Genomic DNA, 21,077 nt, shown 5'->3' with positions numbered 1-21,077 from the left:
TATAATATTTAAAAATAATTAAAAGATGAATGGACAGCACATCCTTTAAAAGGTCCTTCTGCTATTTGTCTAAATAAAATGGTCTTTGCCTGCTGGCACAAATAGGGCAGAGAAGGAGCTGATTGAGCCTCCCAAAAGAAGGAATTTTCACAGCTACTTGATATCAATGGTAAGAAAATATTTAGGAGTGTGGATGGAAACAGGAAAAGCTTGATTCCTTCCCCCTTTTACTCCAATTTGTCTTGTGCCAGCAGGGCTTTGAGTAACTTAGGATGGGTCTACACTAGCCAGAATACTCTGGGCTGCTCTGCAGGATTCTGGCCTGAAGCTGCCTTGAATCCCCCCCACTCCATTACCTAAGCGTACCAAAGTGATTTCTTCATCTGTGTCCCTCTGTGCTGTTCAGCACCACTGGTACTGGCACAAGTCACACCCTCTAAAGTCGAAAGCAAGGCATCCGGCATCAATCCCATGGCTGGGTGCCTGTAACCTCAGAGGTAGTGACTCATACCAACAGTGGTGGCACCAGCCAGCACAGCACTATGCACTTGTAAACAGATGCTCAGCATCACTTTGGAGTGTCCTGATTTTTCTTGGAAGATCCGGAGCAAAAGGTAAGGTTTTTTTAAAAAAATATAGTTTAAGGTAGGAATGCCCAGCTTTGATGCAGAACTGGCCATTTGTCGTAAAGACAGTCTGGAGTCTGATCTGGGCTTTGTTCCTGCATAGCATGGACAGGCTGGAGGATGATATAAATGACCAATGTAGACATGCCCTAAGAGACTGATCTTGGAGCTCTCCACATAGATCCCTGATTGCTCTGTTTTGGTGAATTTTATAGTATCATTTTTATGGAATGTTGTAGAATTTTTCTCTCAAATAGGTATTTAAGATATACTAAGAATAGAAATCCTGAAATTTTTCCTATCTCTTTCCTGTTAATTGATTATTTTCAGTAGAATCCGTACATCAAGATAATAGGCTTTTGCTGGTCAATGACCGAATAAACGTTATTACTAAGATAATAGGCTCAAATCAGATTTCATATCAGGAAGTTTTGTGACTCTGTCCATTGCTTGGAAACTGAATCTTTATAGATACACTTCAGAGCTGAATGTGCTGGGGGAAAAGAAAATTTTAATAACTATTCCCACTTGAAGAAGGACCAGTTGAGCTCTCTGTTTAGTTTCCTGAATGAAACTGTTACAAGATGACATGATGCAGACTCAAAAAGTAGGTAGCTGGAGCCAAGCTAAATAACTGTAAAAGTCCAGAACATAATCTGTTAATACGGTTCTCACTCCAAATGGAGTGCAACCATTTTTCAATTGATTTTATTAACCAATGTCAGCATTGCAGAAGAAAGCAATAAAAATTAAAACTAAAACACACACTAAACTTGTGCAGAGGAAAACTGAGAAGATTATTTAAAGATGAAAAAAGTAAATATAAGCCATCAGTGGAGACAATAGTTTTCCAAAAACTAGCTAAGTGTTTGAAAAATTTTGTTGGGTTCACAGAATAAATCTACCTTTCCTCTCCACAAACCACAGTTTCCTGGATAGTTATAGCAGACTGAACATGTTTCAGGGACATGGCTGACAGGCAGGCCACAACTGAAAAAATGTCCCAGTTACAGTGACTGCTATCATCAGTAATAATATTTGTTCTGCTTACAAACAGTGCATGACACAATACATTGTTATACATAGCTAAACTGCTGTGTGGAGTGAGAAATATGTAAATAACATTAAGATCTTGTATGATTTCAGGGTATACTCCGGGTTTGTTTGTTGTTGTTGTTGTTTTTGGTTTAAATCTCATTTAACTCCCTTTTCCTGCGGAATCTCACTGGTGTGATAACCTCCTATGTTACATACTGGGGAGACAACAGGCAGATTAGAACTGTGGCAATAGCCAATGAGAGCAAAGCCAAGAAAAGGTGGAGGCTGCTCCCAGGAGTGAGTATATAAGAGGGAGGAGCAGGTTTGGAAGGGGTTGATGTTTATTGTGCCCTGAGGGGTGAAAAGTGATTGAGGCTAGGATAAGCTGCTGTGAGAGATAGATGGAAAGGGTTTTAGGTACCCAAGAAAGGGATAAAGGTGTCCTTAATTATATTGTTGTAGTGTCCTGTGGGAGAACTAGTGTTTGGTAACTAGTGGAGTCACAAGTAACCAGAAGGATTGTAAGATACAAAAGTTTAATAAAGGGTCCGTGAGAACCTGATCTGTAAGGGAACACATATAAAATTATAAAGAAACAATCTCCTTATCCACAGATTTTTTTTATCCACGGATTCAAGCATCCACAGCTTGAAAATCTTCAAAAAAATATAAATTCCAAAATGCAAACCTTGATTTTGCGATTTTATATAAAGGACATCTATGTAATTGTATTTAATGGGACTTGAGCATCCACAGATTCTGATATCCACAGGAGGTTCTGGAACCAAACCCCAGCAGATAACAAGGGCCCACTGTACAAAGACAAGCTAAAGAAACTGTTAAACTGTAACTAATAAAATTTGAATTTTACTGTATGTTTCAAAGCAGTTATTTTCTCAGAATTACTGTTCTTTTTAATCACTACCAGTTAATTTAAATGGACCAATGCAGTCTATTTAAACCCAACATGACACATGGACCCATCATAAGAACATGGTGTAGGCTCAAACAGAATCTAACCATAGAGGTCACAAATGAATCTCCTCTTTATTGGTTTTACATTTTATTGGTTTCTTATGCCGTATGGCTTTTGATTGAGGATGGGTGAGAATTTCATTTGGTTAATGTTTTGAAAGAACTTCTCCAGGTGGCAAATTTCTTCTTAATCTTGATAGAAATAATTTGACTGTCCTCCACACACACATGCACAAATATGGGAGTGAGTGAGATTAAAAGATTCAACCACCCCTGCTTCTATTAAATTATGATAAACTCCCATAAAAAGACACATAATAACAATGCATAATAACCTCCAATCATATGACCTTTGCTTACTGCTATGTCATGTATTTTACAAAATTAAGTCAATGGTTCATTATAAAGGATGTTGTGGATCTCTGACTGAGTTTCAGAGAACCACTTCCAAACAGGGTCGACAGTGGTGGAATAAATGAACCCCAAATCTCAAGTTTATTTTAGCGTTGTTTTCAAACCTGTTGTAATAGTAGTGTTGGTGACCACTAACCTGGGGATAAAAACCTGAGTTGTTCTAAGCATTATATATACTGTAAATGTACATCTATAAATGGTATTTATTATGCACCATAGTAAGTTATAAGAGTGGCCCTGTGAATTTATATTTTTATGACCAAGTTGTAGGTGTCTATGTTTGGTTTGTACTTTTGTGCAAATTTATTTTGCAAGTGTTAATTCCCATGAATTATAATTCATGCCTGAAAGTTGGTTAAATTTTGTTCCATGTAATGGTGTTGATACTGTTGAGTTGTAACATCTGTCACAGTATGTGAAGTTTGAGTGGCAACGACAGATATTTGTTGCCAAATACCTGGAATCAGAGTGGTTTGACACATAATGAGAGCATTCCTGGATTGCTAACTTAATAGGGTAGAGAGCTCTAATTTAGGTACAAATATCCTACCTGACCCTGATTCCCATGAGGTCAGCCCTAAGAGGACAAATTCCATAGATTATTTTATGTTGAGAAAACTGTTAAGTCAGTAGCAAACCTCCTTGTCTGTTGAATAAAATTCAAACTAATATAATACTGACACATCTCTTTTTCTTCTCCCTCTTCCTCTCCACCTCCTTCTTCCCCTACAGGAGGATTCAACAGACTGTGGTGGGGTCTCTGGCCTGAGCCCATCACTATGGTCTATGGTAGGAATCCAGTTTATCCTGCTCTGGCTGTTATCTGGCAGTAGACATTGCCAGTTATGACCCTGTTGAAACCAAAACCTGCGTAACAAAGCAAGCCTACCATTTCATTTGGAAAAAAAGGGGGTCATTCTGCTCAGACAAAATACGTTGATATCTTTTAATCAGAATGACTCTGAAGGCACCCACCGTGGCTGCATGTTGGCGTGTCAGATCCATAGATGTGTGTGAAAGCTGCATCATCTAGGCCATCGGAACCGAATTCTATATGTGCTTTATTGAGGAATTGCAGGATTTTTGTGCTTTTGAAGACTTTTATGTGAAAAGGGCTCCCCTTTAAAAGGTTACACATTTTCTATTTATTTGATCTTAGTTTTGAACTTGTTCCATTCTTTATTCTTTAAGAGTTATATTTTGTAAGGGTAGGGGAATGTCCTTAGCCCTCTTATTCAAAGAACTGGTATTTCATGCCTGTTTTCAACCTTAATTATGTCTGAAACATAGACTTCAGTTTCTATAAGAATCATTTCATACTGGCTAGCCCAGGGCTTTCCTAATGTTTGGGGGGGGCTAGTGGGCACATTCAGAATTTTTGAGGAAGTGGTATTGGCCTCCTCACAAAATAGTTATCATGGGAGCATGCCTGTTCACAAAATGGCATCCACATTTAGCAAGGGCAGCCAAAAAACCCTATTCATTTCAAAGAAGAGTGAGGTGAAGCTAAAATACAAATAGATTGCCCTAGCTAGGGTGGAGGGGTCATATCTGAGAACCAAAATAGAAAATCGCTCCTTCAAGCTCATGTTAGGCAGAAGACCATCCTAAATATAGTCTTCTCAAACACCCCCCTCTGCAAGTACAGAAAAGACCAAGGTCCCAGGGTGCAAGGATGCAGAAACAAACTCTAAAGCACCCACTCCACACATTGTCCTTCCACAGTGCCCAACCCCTCTTCTACACAAAATGGTTCCCAACATTGACGTAAGATTTTCATCATCGCGCCTACTGCTGTGCCTCATGTTTACGTGTGGCAGGCCTCTTTCTTCTTTCACCCTTAATTTCAGCTTTAACAGACACTGGGGCATGCTGCAGAGCCAAGTGCCAGCCTCTAGCTATTATCTGCATTTCTTGTAAATGCCTCTGGGCCTATCTCCAGAGGCAGTCTGGAAAAATGAAGATGGTGTTTGGAGGGTGGTGTTTAGCTTTTCAGGACACACTACCTGCCAGTTTTTTTTAAAAAGCTTTAAAAATAAGGGGGACTTTGGAGTGCTTTGTGGGCACCAAGGGACCTGCAAGTGCTGCGTTGAGGTCTCCTGGGCTAGCCAGCTACAGAGATTCTCCGAACATAAAATGCCTTATCTTGAGTGATCTTTTTTGCTCCTCTCCCCAAATTACTACAAATAGGAAAACAGCTAAGCTTGAGTAGATCATAATAGTATTTTTTCTTTGCATTTTTGTATTGAAAAATCTTATCAGTGACAAAAAAGAGAAAGAAAGATGAACAGCATAATTTCTCAATGGAGAGGTTATTGAGAATTTCATGCAGAGAAAACAGTGGTTTTCATCCTGATCTTGGTATCCATTCTCTACTGCACAATTGTCAATGTCTATGTCATGGTTCCTGTTCTCAGAGCAGGTCCTTCTCACTAGCCAAGTTGTCAAAAATGTTCAGACACAAAGTGTGTGAATAAAAATGTCTTTGTGAATATTGAACGTTGGTTTCCAAGGGTATTTTGCATGATGAAGAAGTTGCTGCTTTGTTGTCTCTTTTAGTTTGCTTTTTTGCCCCTGCCCTTTAGATGGTAGAGTATTGTTTATTTCAAAGGTAACTGAGTGATTGTTTTGTTGTGTGAGAAACCAAATATTGCAATGTGATGCAATTTTTATCTTAAAACAGATATCTGAATATACTGTGCAATGTAAAAGCGGAAAAGGGGTACGGTACATTTAGTTGTCTGCACAAATGGGAAGAGGTAGCTTTTATGCTAACCAAAACACTCATCTGACATGATGCGTGCAGATATTTTAAGTAAATGAACTCAAACTACAGCCAGATTTTTTGTGAAGAGTATGTATGCTCAGATTTGTACCTCATGGGTTTTTTGTTTGCTTGTTTCCATTACAATTAGTTCTGATAGTAGCTGACCCCTCTATTTTTTTAAGTAAAAAAAAAAGCAAGTAGGAAAATCCAGAATTTACTTAAATAATATCAAAATCTGAACAAATGCGAGCCTTGAATCTGTATGTATGTACAGTGATACTTGATTGTGAATAAGAAAAAAACTTTTTATATAAACCTAGTAATTAATCGAAGCAGTGAAGTAATTACAATGAAACAATATAGAATAGTATAGAAACAGGATAGAATTCTTTTGTCCCAACTCCCTTTATTGTCAGAACTAACCAGTATTGCAAGACAGCTAAACCAATGAATGTGCAACTTTGCTGATATTGTAGAATTCTGCGAAAAGCAGCAATATGTAATTATTTTCTTTCAACTGGGGCCCATTCACATTATAGAAGTATAATACTATTATTCTACTTTAACTGCCATGGTTCCATACTATAGAATCCTGGGACTGGTAGTTTGAGAAGTAGTATTTAGACTTATCAACCGGAGAGCTCTAGTACATCTACAAGACCCCAAATTCCATAGGATGGAACAATAGCAATTAAAGTGGAATAATAGCACTGTAATTTTGTAATGTGAATAGGCCAGAGGAGAAGCCTCTTTTCAAAAAACAAAAAGCAAAACTGTAATAACCATTGTACTGGCAAATGACTCTCATCTAATGCTAAATAAAACATTTAGGGGGGAAATTGGGAGCCCATTACAATGTAATCAGTTCCTTTAAAAAAATTAAATTTGTACACAGGTATAAAGTTTTATTTTCAGGTTTTGCCAAACCCGGGGCTGAATTATTTTTCTCTCCATCAGTTTGTACCATGGCTGTTAAAATCAGAGGCTGCAGAACAATGACATTTTGAGCAAGGTTGCTTAACTCTTTTATGTAAGGTCCTGTATGTTTCAGTAAATGGAAAGATGCAAGGGAATCTGGCTAACCCTGAGGAAGCACTGCTTTCAAAATAATGAAAGAAAAATAACTCAGGAGGATCACATTCAGCTGCATCTGTTAGTCTCAGAGACATGATGTTTTCCCGCTCATCAATTAATATATTTAATGAAGATGGTACTTGTGAGGCAGGGGAGTGTGTGGACTATGCATGTCTTTATGTCTTAGTTTCTGTCACTTAAGAAGATCAGTGGCAGATTCAGTGCTGTGTTCATTAGGTTTTTATTTGCAAAGCAAATAGAGTAGAATTTTGTTATTATCTGGACCTTGTAAGAACAGATATCACTATTCATCTTACTTCTATCATAAACTGATTTATCTTGGCAGGAATTGATGTCGTCTTGGAAGATCATAGCTATATCAAGGAATAGTAGTTGGGAGAGCAGTGTCTTAGGAACTGAGAAGCTGTATAAGGCCACCTCTCTGTGTAGTTAAGCTTTTTATCTGTCAGCAGTGGCTGGACACAGGTACTGAAGGAAATCTGACCAAAGGATGATGGAGATGTTGATTCCATGTCTTAATCCCCCACATCATGACACTCAGACTTGCCTTCTTTCATCTCTATAGCATCGTGAGGAGAGCATTCTGCTTTCATTTGTCCCACTCTGGTAGTCTTTCACCATTATTTTACAAAATTCATTAAATACCACTTTCACACACCAAAATCCATGTGAACATTTGGTGCAGATGGCCATTAACCAGTTGGTAAGTTATGGTGCAACCACTGGATATATCCTTCTGTATATATAATCTTCTTCAGTATTGGAAAGAACTTTAATAACATTTGCTTCTTCAGTAGGCGTTTGTTCTGGCATGCTATTCTTTCTTCGCTCGGCTTTTTACCAGACGGCATTGCCAATTCTTTTTACTGTCATTCTCCCAATTTCTTTTTGAGACCAGCTCTATGTTAATTGTTTTTAAAGCTAGTACCTCTAATTACTTCCTGTTCGGTAGGTCTAAGATATTGCTGATAAATGGCTTAGTTTCATTGATTATTCTGTTTCTGATGACTAAAAGTGGGAATTTAATTACTGCTTCTGCTTTTTATTTTTCTTAATGTAAAATTCTGCTATTTTGCAATATTTTTTAAAGAAAATTAATGAGGGAAAGAAAGCAAATATTTATCTGTCCCCTGCCTCTTACTTACTGAGAACAGAAACATACTAATTAGAGAATATTTCATTATCAATTCTAGGGTTGCATTGAACAGGAAGCAATGAGAAAGAGAGGTTTCTAATAGTTGCAAGGTACTTTTGCTGGATGGAAGCTAAGCTCTGGTGATGGCCATGACCAGATAATGTCGAATCATAGAATCATGAAGTTGGAAGAGACCACAAGGGCCATTCATTCCAATCGCCTGCCATGCAGGACCTCACAATCAAAGCACTCCCAACAGATGGCCATCCAGCCTCTGTTTAAAAACCTCCAAAGAAGGAGACTCCGCCACACTCTGTGTTCCTCTGTCAAACAGCTCTTACTGTAAGGAAGTTCTCTCTACTGTTGAGGTAGAATCTCTTTTCTGGCAGTCTGAATCCATTGCTCCAAGTCCTATTCTCTGGAGCAGCAGAAAACAAGCTTGCTCATCCTCACTATGATATCCTTTCATGTAGTGATGCATCAATTGTTGCTTGAAATTCTCTTTCCAGTTGATTGCAGAAAAACAATACAGTAGCAGCCCTTTCAAAGTCCAGTAGTTCTCAAACAATGAGGGTGGATACAAGAGTTGCTGATTCCTCCTTCACTTCCTCCTCTTCTCAAACTTTTCATATGTAAAATTTACACAACCATTAGGTGAAATATTGAATTTTCTTAAATGAAATAAATGTTACTGCCTTATAAAATATTAAAATACAAATATATATATGAATGTGTGGATGAAAATGCACAGGCTAAATAAACAACATATTTTTATCTATATGCTATGTTGTGGACACAACATCTACATGTAGATAACTATAAAGGGGGATCCTAAGCATAAAATGTTTAAGTACCACTGTATTAGTCTCAAAGCAACCAAAATTTTATATCTTATTCTTGCCTAGCCTGCAGAGTGCTTAAATTTCCTTTGCTGAATTCAGTTGCATCCAAGAAAGATAGGAGAATCCTGGGAGGAAAAAAAATGTGGGAAGCAAGAACAGAATAACTGTTCTGTTGATTAATCAAGCGAGAAGCAGTTCCCTGTTACTGACTGCTACAAGATTATACATCCAGGAAAGACTGGCGTCTTGATTTACAGTAAGAAAATACTTTCCAATGAAGTACAGTATTTTAAAGACTATATTACTTTAGTCATCATACGGCCCCTTATTACCCTCTCATCTGACATCAGACCCAAAGGCCAGTCATTCCAGCAGGGAAGGGTGCAGAATGTTTTAGAAGAAACACCTTTAGTTGTCTAAGCTGCATATGTAGGCCTTGTCCATGTCCCTGGCTGTAACACTTAAAAAGTCAAGTAGTTAGAGAGGACTGAATCAAAAAGCAGAGTCTACAAGTTGAAAACCATCCCTATGTTTTATTCAGACTGTACAATACTGGATTTTTGCTTGCTATTTGCAGTAGGTTTATTTTTTCCTGATTGTATGCAAACCATACCCAGTTGTTTAATGCTTTCAAAACGCACTGTAGATATATGTGTGTATACATATATATTCCAGAGGATGATTTATCATACCATTATAAATGTCTTTGACCTTATAAATAGTGGAGGTTCAGCTGTTAGAAATAATTTGCATGATAAGGTGAAGAAGTATCTTGCAAAATGGACATGCATTTTCATGCACTCCCCTCTCTGACAAGACTTGGCTTTACTAATCATTTTTCACAATAATTGGCTAGAGGAGCATAAGCTATATAATGTATTGTTTGAAAAAGTCTTATGTTCAGCATATGTAACAGAACATTCTTGCTTTAAAACTTGTAGCTGTACCAAGGGGATTTAAAAACCACTTGTTTCAACTGTTTTAAATTTTACAATAAGAATGCGACCCTGCTGCGTTATTTGACAATTAAATCATTCTAGTTCTGTATTTTCAAAAGGGAGGAAAAGAAAAGAAAGGAAGAGCTGGCAAATAGAATGGCTTAGCCCTAACCATCTCCATTCCTTCCATTGGAACAACCAGCATTACTGCCAAAACACAAAGTGTGGTCCATATTTATACCAGGTTTTTAACATGACATATATTTCATGAGCTTGATTGTGGAGATTTTTAAGTCTTGTACCTTTAAAGACTTTAGTATGATCTCTTTACATGTTTCTAATGCTTGAGGCTTTATTGCTTAAACTTGACAAGAAAAACAGTGTTGCTGCCATTTGTAAGTTTTCGTATACTGTTCCTTTAACTGACTTTAAGCACTGGCCTTACTGCGTTCAGACAGGCACTACCCCTTTTTAAAGTGACCTTTGCAACCCAAGTGTTACTTGCTATTTGTTTGAGTTTTTTTAATAATAATAATAATTTAATATCTTTTAAAGGACATGGAGATATTTTATTACCCTTTTCCTGGGAGATGATGCCCTATTGCCTATTCAAACATTGCCAGATGTTCCTTTTACACATTACTTAAGTGAAGCTGGACTCCATGTATCAGTTGTGTGACGGCCCATGCTCCTGGTCCCTTCTTGGCATTTTCCACCCCAAATAGTCCTGGCCTTGATATTCTTATATTCACACTTGTATCTGGTAAGCCTCTGCAGATAGTGGAGACATGACTATTGGCTTATTTTGTTCTTAAATGCAAGAACAAATAATTTCAAATGTTGCCTCCTTGTTGGGTGAGATTATCAGATTTTGGAAGATAATTGTTAACATATCTGGACATTTTTGTGCAAAAAAAAATCATTTGTGCAAACAACCAAAAACCCCAAACTCACAACATTCTTCTGCAGAAAGCTGTGTGTTTGCACATGTTGGTTTTGCACAGATGACCCCCCCCCCCCAAAAAAAGCACACTAAAGTGCAAAAAAAATCTTATTGGGATTGACTATTTTCTCTATGGGAAGGATCGATGTGCCAGGGCATCCTTTCTTTCTAAGGATAAGACTATTTGCAAGTAGTCCCTTCATTCCTGATGCAAAAATTTCTGCTTGAATAGCATTCCACAAATTCTGTGTAGAGCATATGAAGAGTTCAATAATGTATAGAAAACTTGCACAGTGTATATTATTATTATTATTATTAACCTTTATTTATAAAGCGCTGTAAAGTTACACAGCACTGTACATATAATCTTTTTAATTGGACGGTTCCCTGCCCTCAGGCTTACAATCTTAAAAGACATGACACAGAAGGAGAAGGGAGTGGTGGTGGGGAAAGGGCCATAGAGACTCCATTACAGAGATCCATGCTCAGCAGTGTTGTCATGGGGCCGTTTCACGCTACATAAGTATAGCACTATGATTCCATCTCACTGACCATGCATCCTGTGGAGTCCTGGGATTTGTAGTTTGCTAAGGCATTAGTGCTCTCTGTTTGTGAATTCTAAACACTTTCCCCTAAACTGTAAATATCAGGATTCCATAGGATGTTGCTATAGCACTTAAAATGGAATATAATTGTGTAGTGTGAAAATTCTCATGGTTGATGACAATGATATTTGTGATGGTTCTAGTTAATAAACACAATGCCATAGAAGTGACAATGGTTCAGCTGCACTCTTTTGACACATGGGGTCCATCTTCACTTGAGTTACACATGAGAGATTATTTATTGTGGCTGGTACTTTCCTATAGTTAGCTACCACATCACGTGGGTACTTTCCCTACCAGCACCCCACTTTCACTAGACTTGGAAATATTGGCATAATCCAAGAAATTTACTTGCACTTGAAAATTTCAGGCATTATTACTGATGTAATAGGGAAGCTAAATATTGGCCATGGCATTCATGTAGTGAAGGTAATGTTTGAACTTTCTATACATCACTTTTATTCATCTGAAATAATGGATTGATGCTTCTTATCCTGAAAATCTCAAACAGAACAAAATTATTAATTATGATAAAATCATAATAAAATATCCAGGGTCCTCTGTTCTACTTGGGAAAATCTCCAGAAAAGAAAGGCCATTTAATCACACTCTTAACACAGGCCAAGTTTCTGGGTTGCTAATTTTTTTTCCATACTACATTGTTAATATTGTTAATATTAGCTGTAGACTATTGTAAAAAAAAGAGAAAAGGGTTGAAAAGTGTCCTGAGTTTCAGAAATTGGCTGCAGCCTGTTACCAGCAGCTTGTGTTATCTGTTGCGGTATATGTTCTATAAAATTGAAGCTCACTTCATGGAGAATTTTTTTGCCGAGGATAAAGTGATACCACCTTGTTCAAATTTTAAGTGAACTTGCAGTTTTGATCTGACAATTCTAGTCTTAGATGTTCTGAGATGTCTCCATCATGCTTTGGGGGGCTGCTTTAACTGAGATGTTCACTAGGCATCCACCTCCCCCAAAAGAGAAAAATGCTGTTAATTGGGCAGATAGGATTTTTCTTCCTTTTATTGTGTTCTCTTGACACTTTTGTGAATTTGAAAAGGTTGAAATGAGAAAAGTAAACCATTTTGTAAAAATTTGTACAATAATGTTATAAAAAATTTATAATCCTTAAAATGTTGTGTTTAATTATGTGGAATAAACAGTATATTCAGAATAAAAGTTTATCATTTGAAATCAGTTATTGGTCTGTGTGGTCTGTGACCTCTTTTATTTAACAAAAAAAAGTGCAATGAGCTGAGATGAAGAATGATGATTATTCTGAATTCTGAATTCTACTCGAGAATTTGTTTACATTAAAACTGAGACCTGGTTTGCACAAACAGTTGATCACACAGTAGGCTAGTTCAGACATTTAGCCAGGATGCCTGAAATGGATGCATGCTGCTGCATAATGTCAGATCACTATTATTTAACATAAATGATGAACCATTGGTTACTTTATTGTGACTGAATGAACAATTCTGTCTTATCTATCCCTAAACTAGCCTGAGCTATAATCCAACAACAAATGTTATGACTCTCCCTTCCTTGTTTAGGGAGTATAAACACTGAATTCCTGGATTGGATGTGATTAACATTCCTGGATGGAGCCCTTTGTTTGTTTAGCCACTCCCACTTGTAGTAGGAATCAAGGGGAGCTGTTGGTCACAATGGCCCGATACAAATAGGCACAAAAGTGGCATCCTGGCACCAATTCTAGGGTTCGGGAGCACGCAGCATCAGCATGCTCCCAAACCCTAGTACCTGTCAGCACTGGCATCATGGCAGCCTCCCATCCACATGGGCGCCGCCATGATGATGCAAGCGCAGTGCAGCATTTGCACATCACGATGGCACACTTGCATCAGCGATGCATGACAGTGCGCCAGTGGCGCACTCATTGTGTCGGCCACACACAGCTAAAAGAACCCGTTTTTTTCCAGGTTCTTTTTGGTGTGGAGGGATACCACCCGGTTTGGCTGCTGAAGAGTCCCTCGGGAGCAAAACCAGGCAGCTCCAGCCTGCCCTGCGGTCTGTTGAGCCCCAATGTGTGGCTTTTGGTCCCAACAGATCAGGATACTCTGGAACCTTAATTTTCCTGTGATGTCCTAATTAGATCTCTGAAACATACAAGGCTAAAAGGAAGGACTCATAGTTTGCCAACCTTTATTGTACTTAAAAAGTGTTTCCCTGTCACTAATACTGAAATGCTGGTATGGAAAAAAATCACAGAAGAAAATAGACCTAATTAAGAAATTTCTTATAGTTGGAGCAATTTGGGAATGAATAAGTTTGCAAGAAGTGGAAAGCGTGATTTAAAGTGAGTCAACAAATAGAACATGTTTCTGCAGAAAGGGGGAAAAAACACTATACTATAAATCCTGAAATGTTGCTGATCACTGTGTGGAATTTCTGCACATTAGACCTTTGGTAAGTAACTTGGATATCCATTCTCCATCATCATTGTTTACCTCAATCAACTTGGATTGCTGCATAAAAAACATTCCTAAACAATTGTCTATAGTGTAAAGTTTTGTGTTACAGCTTGTAACAAGAAATCTCCCAAAGAACATACTAAAGAGCAGTGGACTGATAATTATGTAAGTGGTCAGCTAGCACAACAAGCCATAAATCCTAATGTGTAAATATTGGAAGATTTTTTTTTTTTGCATTCTTTCTCCCCCTCCTTATATAGTTAGATTTTCCTGCATTCAAATCCTTCTGTCTCCCCACTTGCAAACATCTATTTGCTTTTACTGAATCACAGGGCAATAACTTTGCAAACTGGTAAACAGCCCATGTGATTCAGGTTACTTTCCCTTTTGGGAAGCTCTTTCACACAAAGATTTTCTCCTGAACTGTTGGGTTCTCCATCTTTCTCGTCTCTCAACTTTCTTTAGAAAGAAGGTGAGGTAAATATTTCTTTGGCCCAATCTAGACAGGCCTAAAGTGCGCCCTCGTCATGTGCTAGGGGTTGGCTGAGGGCGCACCGCCCATACGTGCCTCACCCCTGGCACATGACGAGGGTGTCAAAATGGTGGTGCCCTGTACACACAGGCGCCACCATTTTGACGTCATGGACGCCTAGCGTCCGCATGTCCTGGTGTCATTGTGACACTGTGCGTGTGCCATTGGTGCACTGCGGCATCACAATGGCGCTGCAGAAAGAACCCACGCAGTTTGTCCGCTACGGCTCCCTTCCACAGCAAAACAAGGCGGGGATAGACCGCCCTTTTTGGGCAGTCTGTATCCCGCCTTTTTTACCTGAATTATTCCTTAGCTAGGTTATGATATAGCTTCTATGTATATGTAGATTAAAGCTATTAGTAAACTTTTGTTTAAACTGCAAGCTACTTGTGTTGTTGTAGAATCAGTCTCAGTTAGAAAAGCATAGTTAGACAAGGACAAGTTTCTGCTACTCTGCTGATTTAAAGCTAGACCCTAACTGCCTTGGCTTTGATATCTTTAATATTTAAATATTTTTGTTTCCTTAGGAAATGCTGAAGCTTTATGAAACTTGATTTGCCCTTAGTCTAGCTGCCTCTCTTAGCTTGTTATTCATTCTCACCATTCTTTCCCTTACTGATTCTCTGGTCAATCTCTATTATGTCCACCATTTTCTGCACTCCTTCTCCTGCAAGATTTTTGATCCTCTCTCCATCTCCTTCTCATCTCAGCCTCTGTTTTTCTTCTCCTCATTTCTCTGTCTCTCCTCTTCTATCCAACTCTATCCTTCTCTTCTGTGCCCCAACAACAAATTTCTATGGCCACCTTTCTTTTACAGACTAAAGTCTGTCTCCTCTGTTACAGTTACTTTCACTTCCCATCTTCTCTTACACTGCTCTAACTTTCAGAAATCAATCCACCATTTTTTCTCTTAGGGTTAAATAATCTCCAGTTAATGTAAAGGTTTTTTTTTTTAAATGACAGAAAGACTTTGTATCAAGTCTGTTGAATTACGTTTTTTGCTCACTGGTTGTTTTTTGTAGCTTACTGTAAAAGCAGTTGCGGTCATCACCAGTGCTGTCCCAAGAAACTTGCTGGCAATCAGGAATAGTTGTGTCTTGTGTAACCATCTTTCATGAGAAAGTGTGATTCTCCTGATGTTTGTTTATTCTATATGCCACATAAGAACACCACTGACTTTAAGTCTTTTTTGCTGCTTGTCTGTGCTTCTCCCCCCATCCTTGGTAAAGTTTGTTTTAAAATAACCTTTCATTGGGAAAAAACAAAAGTTATGTAAATGATATAACTATTTTGACCAGGAACCAGAAAAAACTATAGACAGAAGTCAGGGACATAGAGGAATGCAGAAAGATTATATCAGTGGTCAAAAAGAAGGAAAAGAAACAATGGATGATAGATGAAAGATTTCAGACAGTTAAAGAAAGAAGAGAAGCAAAAGAAATGGGAGAAAGAAACACAATCAGAACCTTGGATGCTACTGTTTAGCTATTAATGTGGAAGGGTAAAGAAAGCTACTAGAACCACCAATGTAGAGGAATAGAAACCGATAACAAAAAGGAACCCGAGACCTCTTCCACAAGATCTGAGAATTCAAAGAAAAATTTAAACCAAGGGTGGGGATGTGCTATAATCAGAACGTAATACATGACCATGATGAAATCAAGAAAAGATGAAAACAATACCCAGAAGAGCTATATAAAAATGTGAAAGGATGAATGATGCATGGGAAGAAGAAATTTACAAAGATGAAATTTTGGAAAGCAAAGTGAAAGCTGCATTTGAGCAACTAGAAAGAACAAATAACCAGGAACAGATGATATGTTGCTAGAATTTGTCCAAAACACAGATACAGAGTCAAGCTTAGTTTTAACTAAAATCTCAACAAATATGTAAAACAAAGCTGTGGCCCACAGACTGGAAACGATCATTATATATTACCATCCTCAAAAAAGAGACACAAAAGATTGAAACAATTATATTATTTTCCATGCAACGAAGGTCATGCTCAAAATTTTGCAGCCATGACTCTCAACATATATGGAGTGTGAAATCCCAGATGGGCAAGCTGGATTCAAGAAAGGAAGAGGCACTAGGAATCACCTTGCAAACATATATTGGGTATTGAAGTGCACCAGGGAATTCCAAAAGAAAATCTGCATGTGCTTTATTGGACAGCAAATCTTTGACTGCATAGCTCACCAATAATAATAATAATAATAATAATAAAGCTATTGGCTTGCACTTAGAGGAGTGGTATTGCTACCACATCAGATAGACACGGTACAGACCGTCCCTTTGGGGCAGCCTGCACCCGTCCCTTTCCCTGGAGGATTGGGGCCAGAGCAGCCATACCAGCAGCCCAGAGGCCCCAATCCGGCACTTCTGCAAGCCATGGAGAACTGGCAAAATGCCACTTCCCCATGACCTGGAAAAGGGGTGTCCTTGGGGCTTCATGCCTCAGGACACCCCAGGAGTCAGAGCCAGGAGAGAAAGGGGCCACTCGGCCCCTTTCTCCCTGGCAGCGTTCCCGCAACCGTTTGGTGGCTGTGGGAACAAGGCACACCCACAGAAGGAGCTCCATTTCAAAGCTATTTCGCATGCCATGCCCAGGCCGCCCAAAGTAGCATGGGGCAGGGTGAAGACATCACACCCGCGCCGCACCGTTTGAACACAATGCGGCTGTGATGTCATAATGGCATCGCCCATGTGCACAGGGTGCCGCCATTATCGCGCCACCATTACGTGCTAGGGACTGTGCGGTTTTCGTGCAGTCCCATAACCCTAGCATGGCTTGAGCATGGTGCTTTAGCGCCGTGTGTACCGCACCATTGTCCTAATGCATAATCTGTACTCAGAAACCGCCATCAGAACAGAATACGGAGAAACAGAATGGTTCCCAGTTGGGAAAGGGTCAAGTAGGCTGCATACTACCACCTTAATTATTCACCCTAGATGCAGAAAACATTGTACGGAGCGGAAGGAACATTAACAAGCTAAGATATGCAGGGGAGACAATACAACTAGTAGAAACAAACAAAAATTTGGAGCAGTACTGAAAGGTCAAAGAGAAAAAAGAGAAAAAATGCCATGGTTGGATTAATGCAGAAAATTTTAAAAAAATAATGACCATGGGAGATCTACAAGAATTTATCCTAACCAATGAGAAATATGAAATGATCAAAGAGTTTGCATACCTTGATTCAAATACTAGTCAGAACAAAGACTGTATTCAAGAAAACAGAAGTCTAGGATTGAGAAGGGCAGCTAAGAAAGAACTGGACACGATCATCAAGTGTAACGACATAACTCTGAACACTATCGTGAGGATCGTCCAAGCCATTGCATTCCCCAGCACCATGTACAGATGTGAGAACTGCATAGTGCAAAATGGACATAGGAAGAAAATCAACTCATTTGAGATGTGGTGCTGGAGAAAAGTTCTGAAAATACAATGGACAGCCAAGAAAACAAACAAATGGATTCTAAAGCAGATCAAGCCGGAACTCTCTCTGGAAGAGACATAAAGAGGAAAAATGAATCATTAGAAAAGACAATGATACTAGGAAAAGTGGAAGGCAGTAGAAAGGCAGGAAAACTGCACACCAGATGGTTAGACTCAAACAAAAAGACTACAGGCCTGAGCCTGCAGGAGGTAGAGGGTAGGGAGTCTTGGAAGTGTCTCATCCACAGGGTTGCAAAGCATTAATAAAAGTATAATTTTTTAAAAAAAACAATTTATTAGACATTAAAAATAATAAACTTCGTTAAAAGACTATGTGCAACCCCCAAAAAAGAACCCAGTACTGCAAGCATTAAAAGCCCAACCCAAGTCAGTTTGTAAAAGCCTGACAGCACAAAATGTTTTGACCTGCCGTATTAATTTACAGCCAATGTGAATAGCAGAATTAGTCAAATTTCATTTAATGATCTGGGGTGGAGGGTGAGTGTAAAATGTATATAAAATAGGAAAGTTGTTCATGGATTAAATGTATGGATTATAGGACAATCGTATTCTTCCTGAGAAGGCACTTAAGGGGTAATAGGATGCTGTGGCATCTTGCCTTTCCTATGGAAAGGAAGATGTGGGGGTTAGAAGGAGAAGTCTCCACTGCTGTTGTGCCAGTGATGTTTTTGGGATCATTCCAACATAGTGATAGTTCTGCAGGTTCAGAGTAACTTCTTTGTCACTGGAATCATTGTGCAAGGGAACAGGAATAAGAGAAATACATGCATCCTGCTTCATGAAAGGTGTAATGACTCTTCACAGACTGCGGTTAACAGACACTGGATTATATGTGACTTTTTAGGGGACACAGTTTACAAAAATTACCTGCCCCATAGAAAGTTGCAATCTATTGGTGACATATTGGAATTAGAAGGAGCAGGAAGTCAGTCAGTATCTTATATACATAGGATTCATAACTTTACCTGCAGGCCCTACATGATTGTACAGGATATGAGATTCTTGGCCTTTTATGTCCTGACCAATGTTGGAAACAATTTTGTTTCAATAAGGACTGCTATTTTTTGGTTCACTAATGCAGGTTATTTGGGACTGAGGCTGCTGCCACACTGCAGAATTAATGCTGTTTGACATTTCTTTAACTGTCATGGTCCAATCCTATAATGCGTTTGTAACTAGTTGTAGTTGTAGCACTAGAGCTCTCTAGAAAGCTAAATATCTCAGAGTACTACAAATTTCAGAATTCCATAGCATTGAGCCATGGTAGTTAAAGCAGCGTCAAACTGCGGTATTCCTGCAGTTCACACACGTTAGCCAGAGAAAGTGGTGGTGAAGCTGTAGGAAGAACACAGGGTGAATAACTTGATTCAGCATTCTGGGGGTGGGGGGAACTAGCATTTGGTGGATATTTTGGTAAAAATAAAATAAAAATTTACTAAGTTAAATGCAGCTTACGTATAAATCTTTTTGTTTGGCTGTCTGCCTGGAACTACGGAAATAGGAGGGTAGGGGTATCCCTGCAGGTGGTCTGCTATTGGCTAAGTTACTCACAAGTTATCCAGATCTGTTTCATACATTAATTTTCACTGCCACAACCGATGTTCAATAACTGCTGTGTACCTTAACAGTTCATTAGCAAGGGACATTTGTCTTCAAAGACCTCAGCTTGAAAGATTTCATTATACTATATACAAATGCATGGTCCACTGGGTCACTTTTCTCATCCTGATTTTCAGAAATTGGTTCCAAGAGTATCTGGATCTCACCTCAGTAGAAATTGGCTGGAGACCAAGAAAGGTAGAATACCAAATTGCCAAAGATAGGTATCTTTATTGCTTCCATAAGACACTGACTCATACAAATGGATATCTTGTTCCTATAGCTTTTGTGCACCTTTAAAAAAAGAGACAGAAGAAAAGAAGTATTAAGTACATTACCAAATTGTAAAAGCATGCTTCCCTGGAGGAATGGGCTTTTATGATGGCTTTCAAAATTCCTGCACCTTCAATTGAAAATAAAAACCCACCCGATGTCTGTATCTCTGATGGAAGGTTGGAATAATTTGGTTTAACAGTGTGAAACAGATTCTCTGTAGCAAAAGCACCCCTTTTGGCCAGTGCCAGTTGCTACCAGACAGATCTTCTCAACTCCTTGTAAGCTTGTCCAGAGGCTCATGTTTGGCTTCTCGCAATACATCTCCTCCAGTCAAGGCCCAGGCACGTTCCACTTGGTTTTAGTTGACAGTATTAGTCAGTCTATGCCAAAGCACAGCCCTAGAAATGAAATGCATGATCAAAGCCACAACCAATGACTTTGGAAATCAGTGATTCAGAGCATCTGGTTGTAACTTTGGGAAGTAATGTAAACATCAGTGATGCAGGCAGATGTCTACTGAAGACATGGGGTGAGCACATTTCTTTATACTCCTTCAAGGGTTATTTTGAAGAAAGCTAAACTTTTTGAATGTCACCTACAGGTTTGTAAGATGGATATGTGTGTGTGTGTGTGTTTATGTAGCATAAGTTTGTACAGAACTGAGGAAGAAACATCTGCTGGAAAGAAGGGGAAAACCTTAGCTCTCTGAATTATTTTCAGGTGACTTCACTGATGTTTTGTCTCATGGTCTTAAGATCCAAGATTAATGCTTTTGAGGTCATTCATCTTAGGCTGTTCTATTACTAGCATCTACCTAAAATGAGACATGTTGCTTTAAACCAAGGGAGAGTTCCTGACATTCCCCTTATGTTGTTAGCAAGACCTTGAGACACATTTTTCACAGCCAGCGTTCTGATCCTTGTATGATGTTGTAGCTTACAGATCTTTTAAAATCTGGTCTGCCTTTGTTTTCACAAAAGGTACTTTTTATGTGCTTTGGAGATAGAATGGATTGAACAAACCTGAATGTCAGAGTTATGTTACTTTGCTCTAAATGTTGTGCTGGGGGCTTGTTGAAGATATGTTGCTGCTATAATGGAGCAGATAATGGTGTCATCACCAATATACCCAAGAGCTATCTGTGATTGCCAGCCTACCATCCTTCACCCCTGCTGCTTCTGCCAAACTGATGTGTTGATCAGAGATGAGAAGAATGCTGACAGCTGATCAGTCACTTGACAACAGGGAGATGCTGGAGACTCAGCAGCTGGGTGGGCCAACACAGGTATAAATACTGAGGCTGAAAACAAGGAAGGAGAGGAATAGACAGAGTGTGGGATTTGTCTCAGCCTTGGAAGATTGCCACAGGTGGAGCCAAGGGCAGAGCCAGCA

At 38.9% G+C, this 21,077-nt stretch overlaps 2 protein-coding genes across 8 annotated transcripts in view; both read left to right on the top strand.

Moving 5' to 3' along the window:
* Positions 1-8,324, top strand: part of CACNA2D1 (calcium voltage-gated channel auxiliary subunit alpha2delta 1) — a 577,268-nt gene extending 568,944 nt beyond the window's left edge. Inside the window, 1 exon segment of the mRNA XM_042466637.1 lies at positions 3,786-8,324. Within this exon segment, the coding sequence (XP_042322571.1) occupies positions 3,786-3,902 (117 nt within the window). The 3' untranslated portion in view covers positions 3,903-8,324.
* HGF (hepatocyte growth factor) overlaps positions 1-21,077 on the top strand; it is a 218,939-nt gene that overhangs the window by 39,792 nt on the left and 158,070 nt on the right. The gene's annotated exons all lie outside the window — the stretch shown is intronic.

Source organism: Sceloporus undulatus, chromosome 5 (genome assembly GCF_019175285.1).
Source record: "Sceloporus undulatus isolate JIND9_A2432 ecotype Alabama chromosome 5, SceUnd_v1.1, whole genome shotgun sequence".
In the NCBI taxonomy this organism is placed as follows: domain Eukaryota; kingdom Metazoa; phylum Chordata; class Lepidosauria; order Squamata; family Phrynosomatidae; genus Sceloporus; species Sceloporus undulatus.
This window is presented reverse-complemented; position numbering and strand designations above follow the sequence as displayed.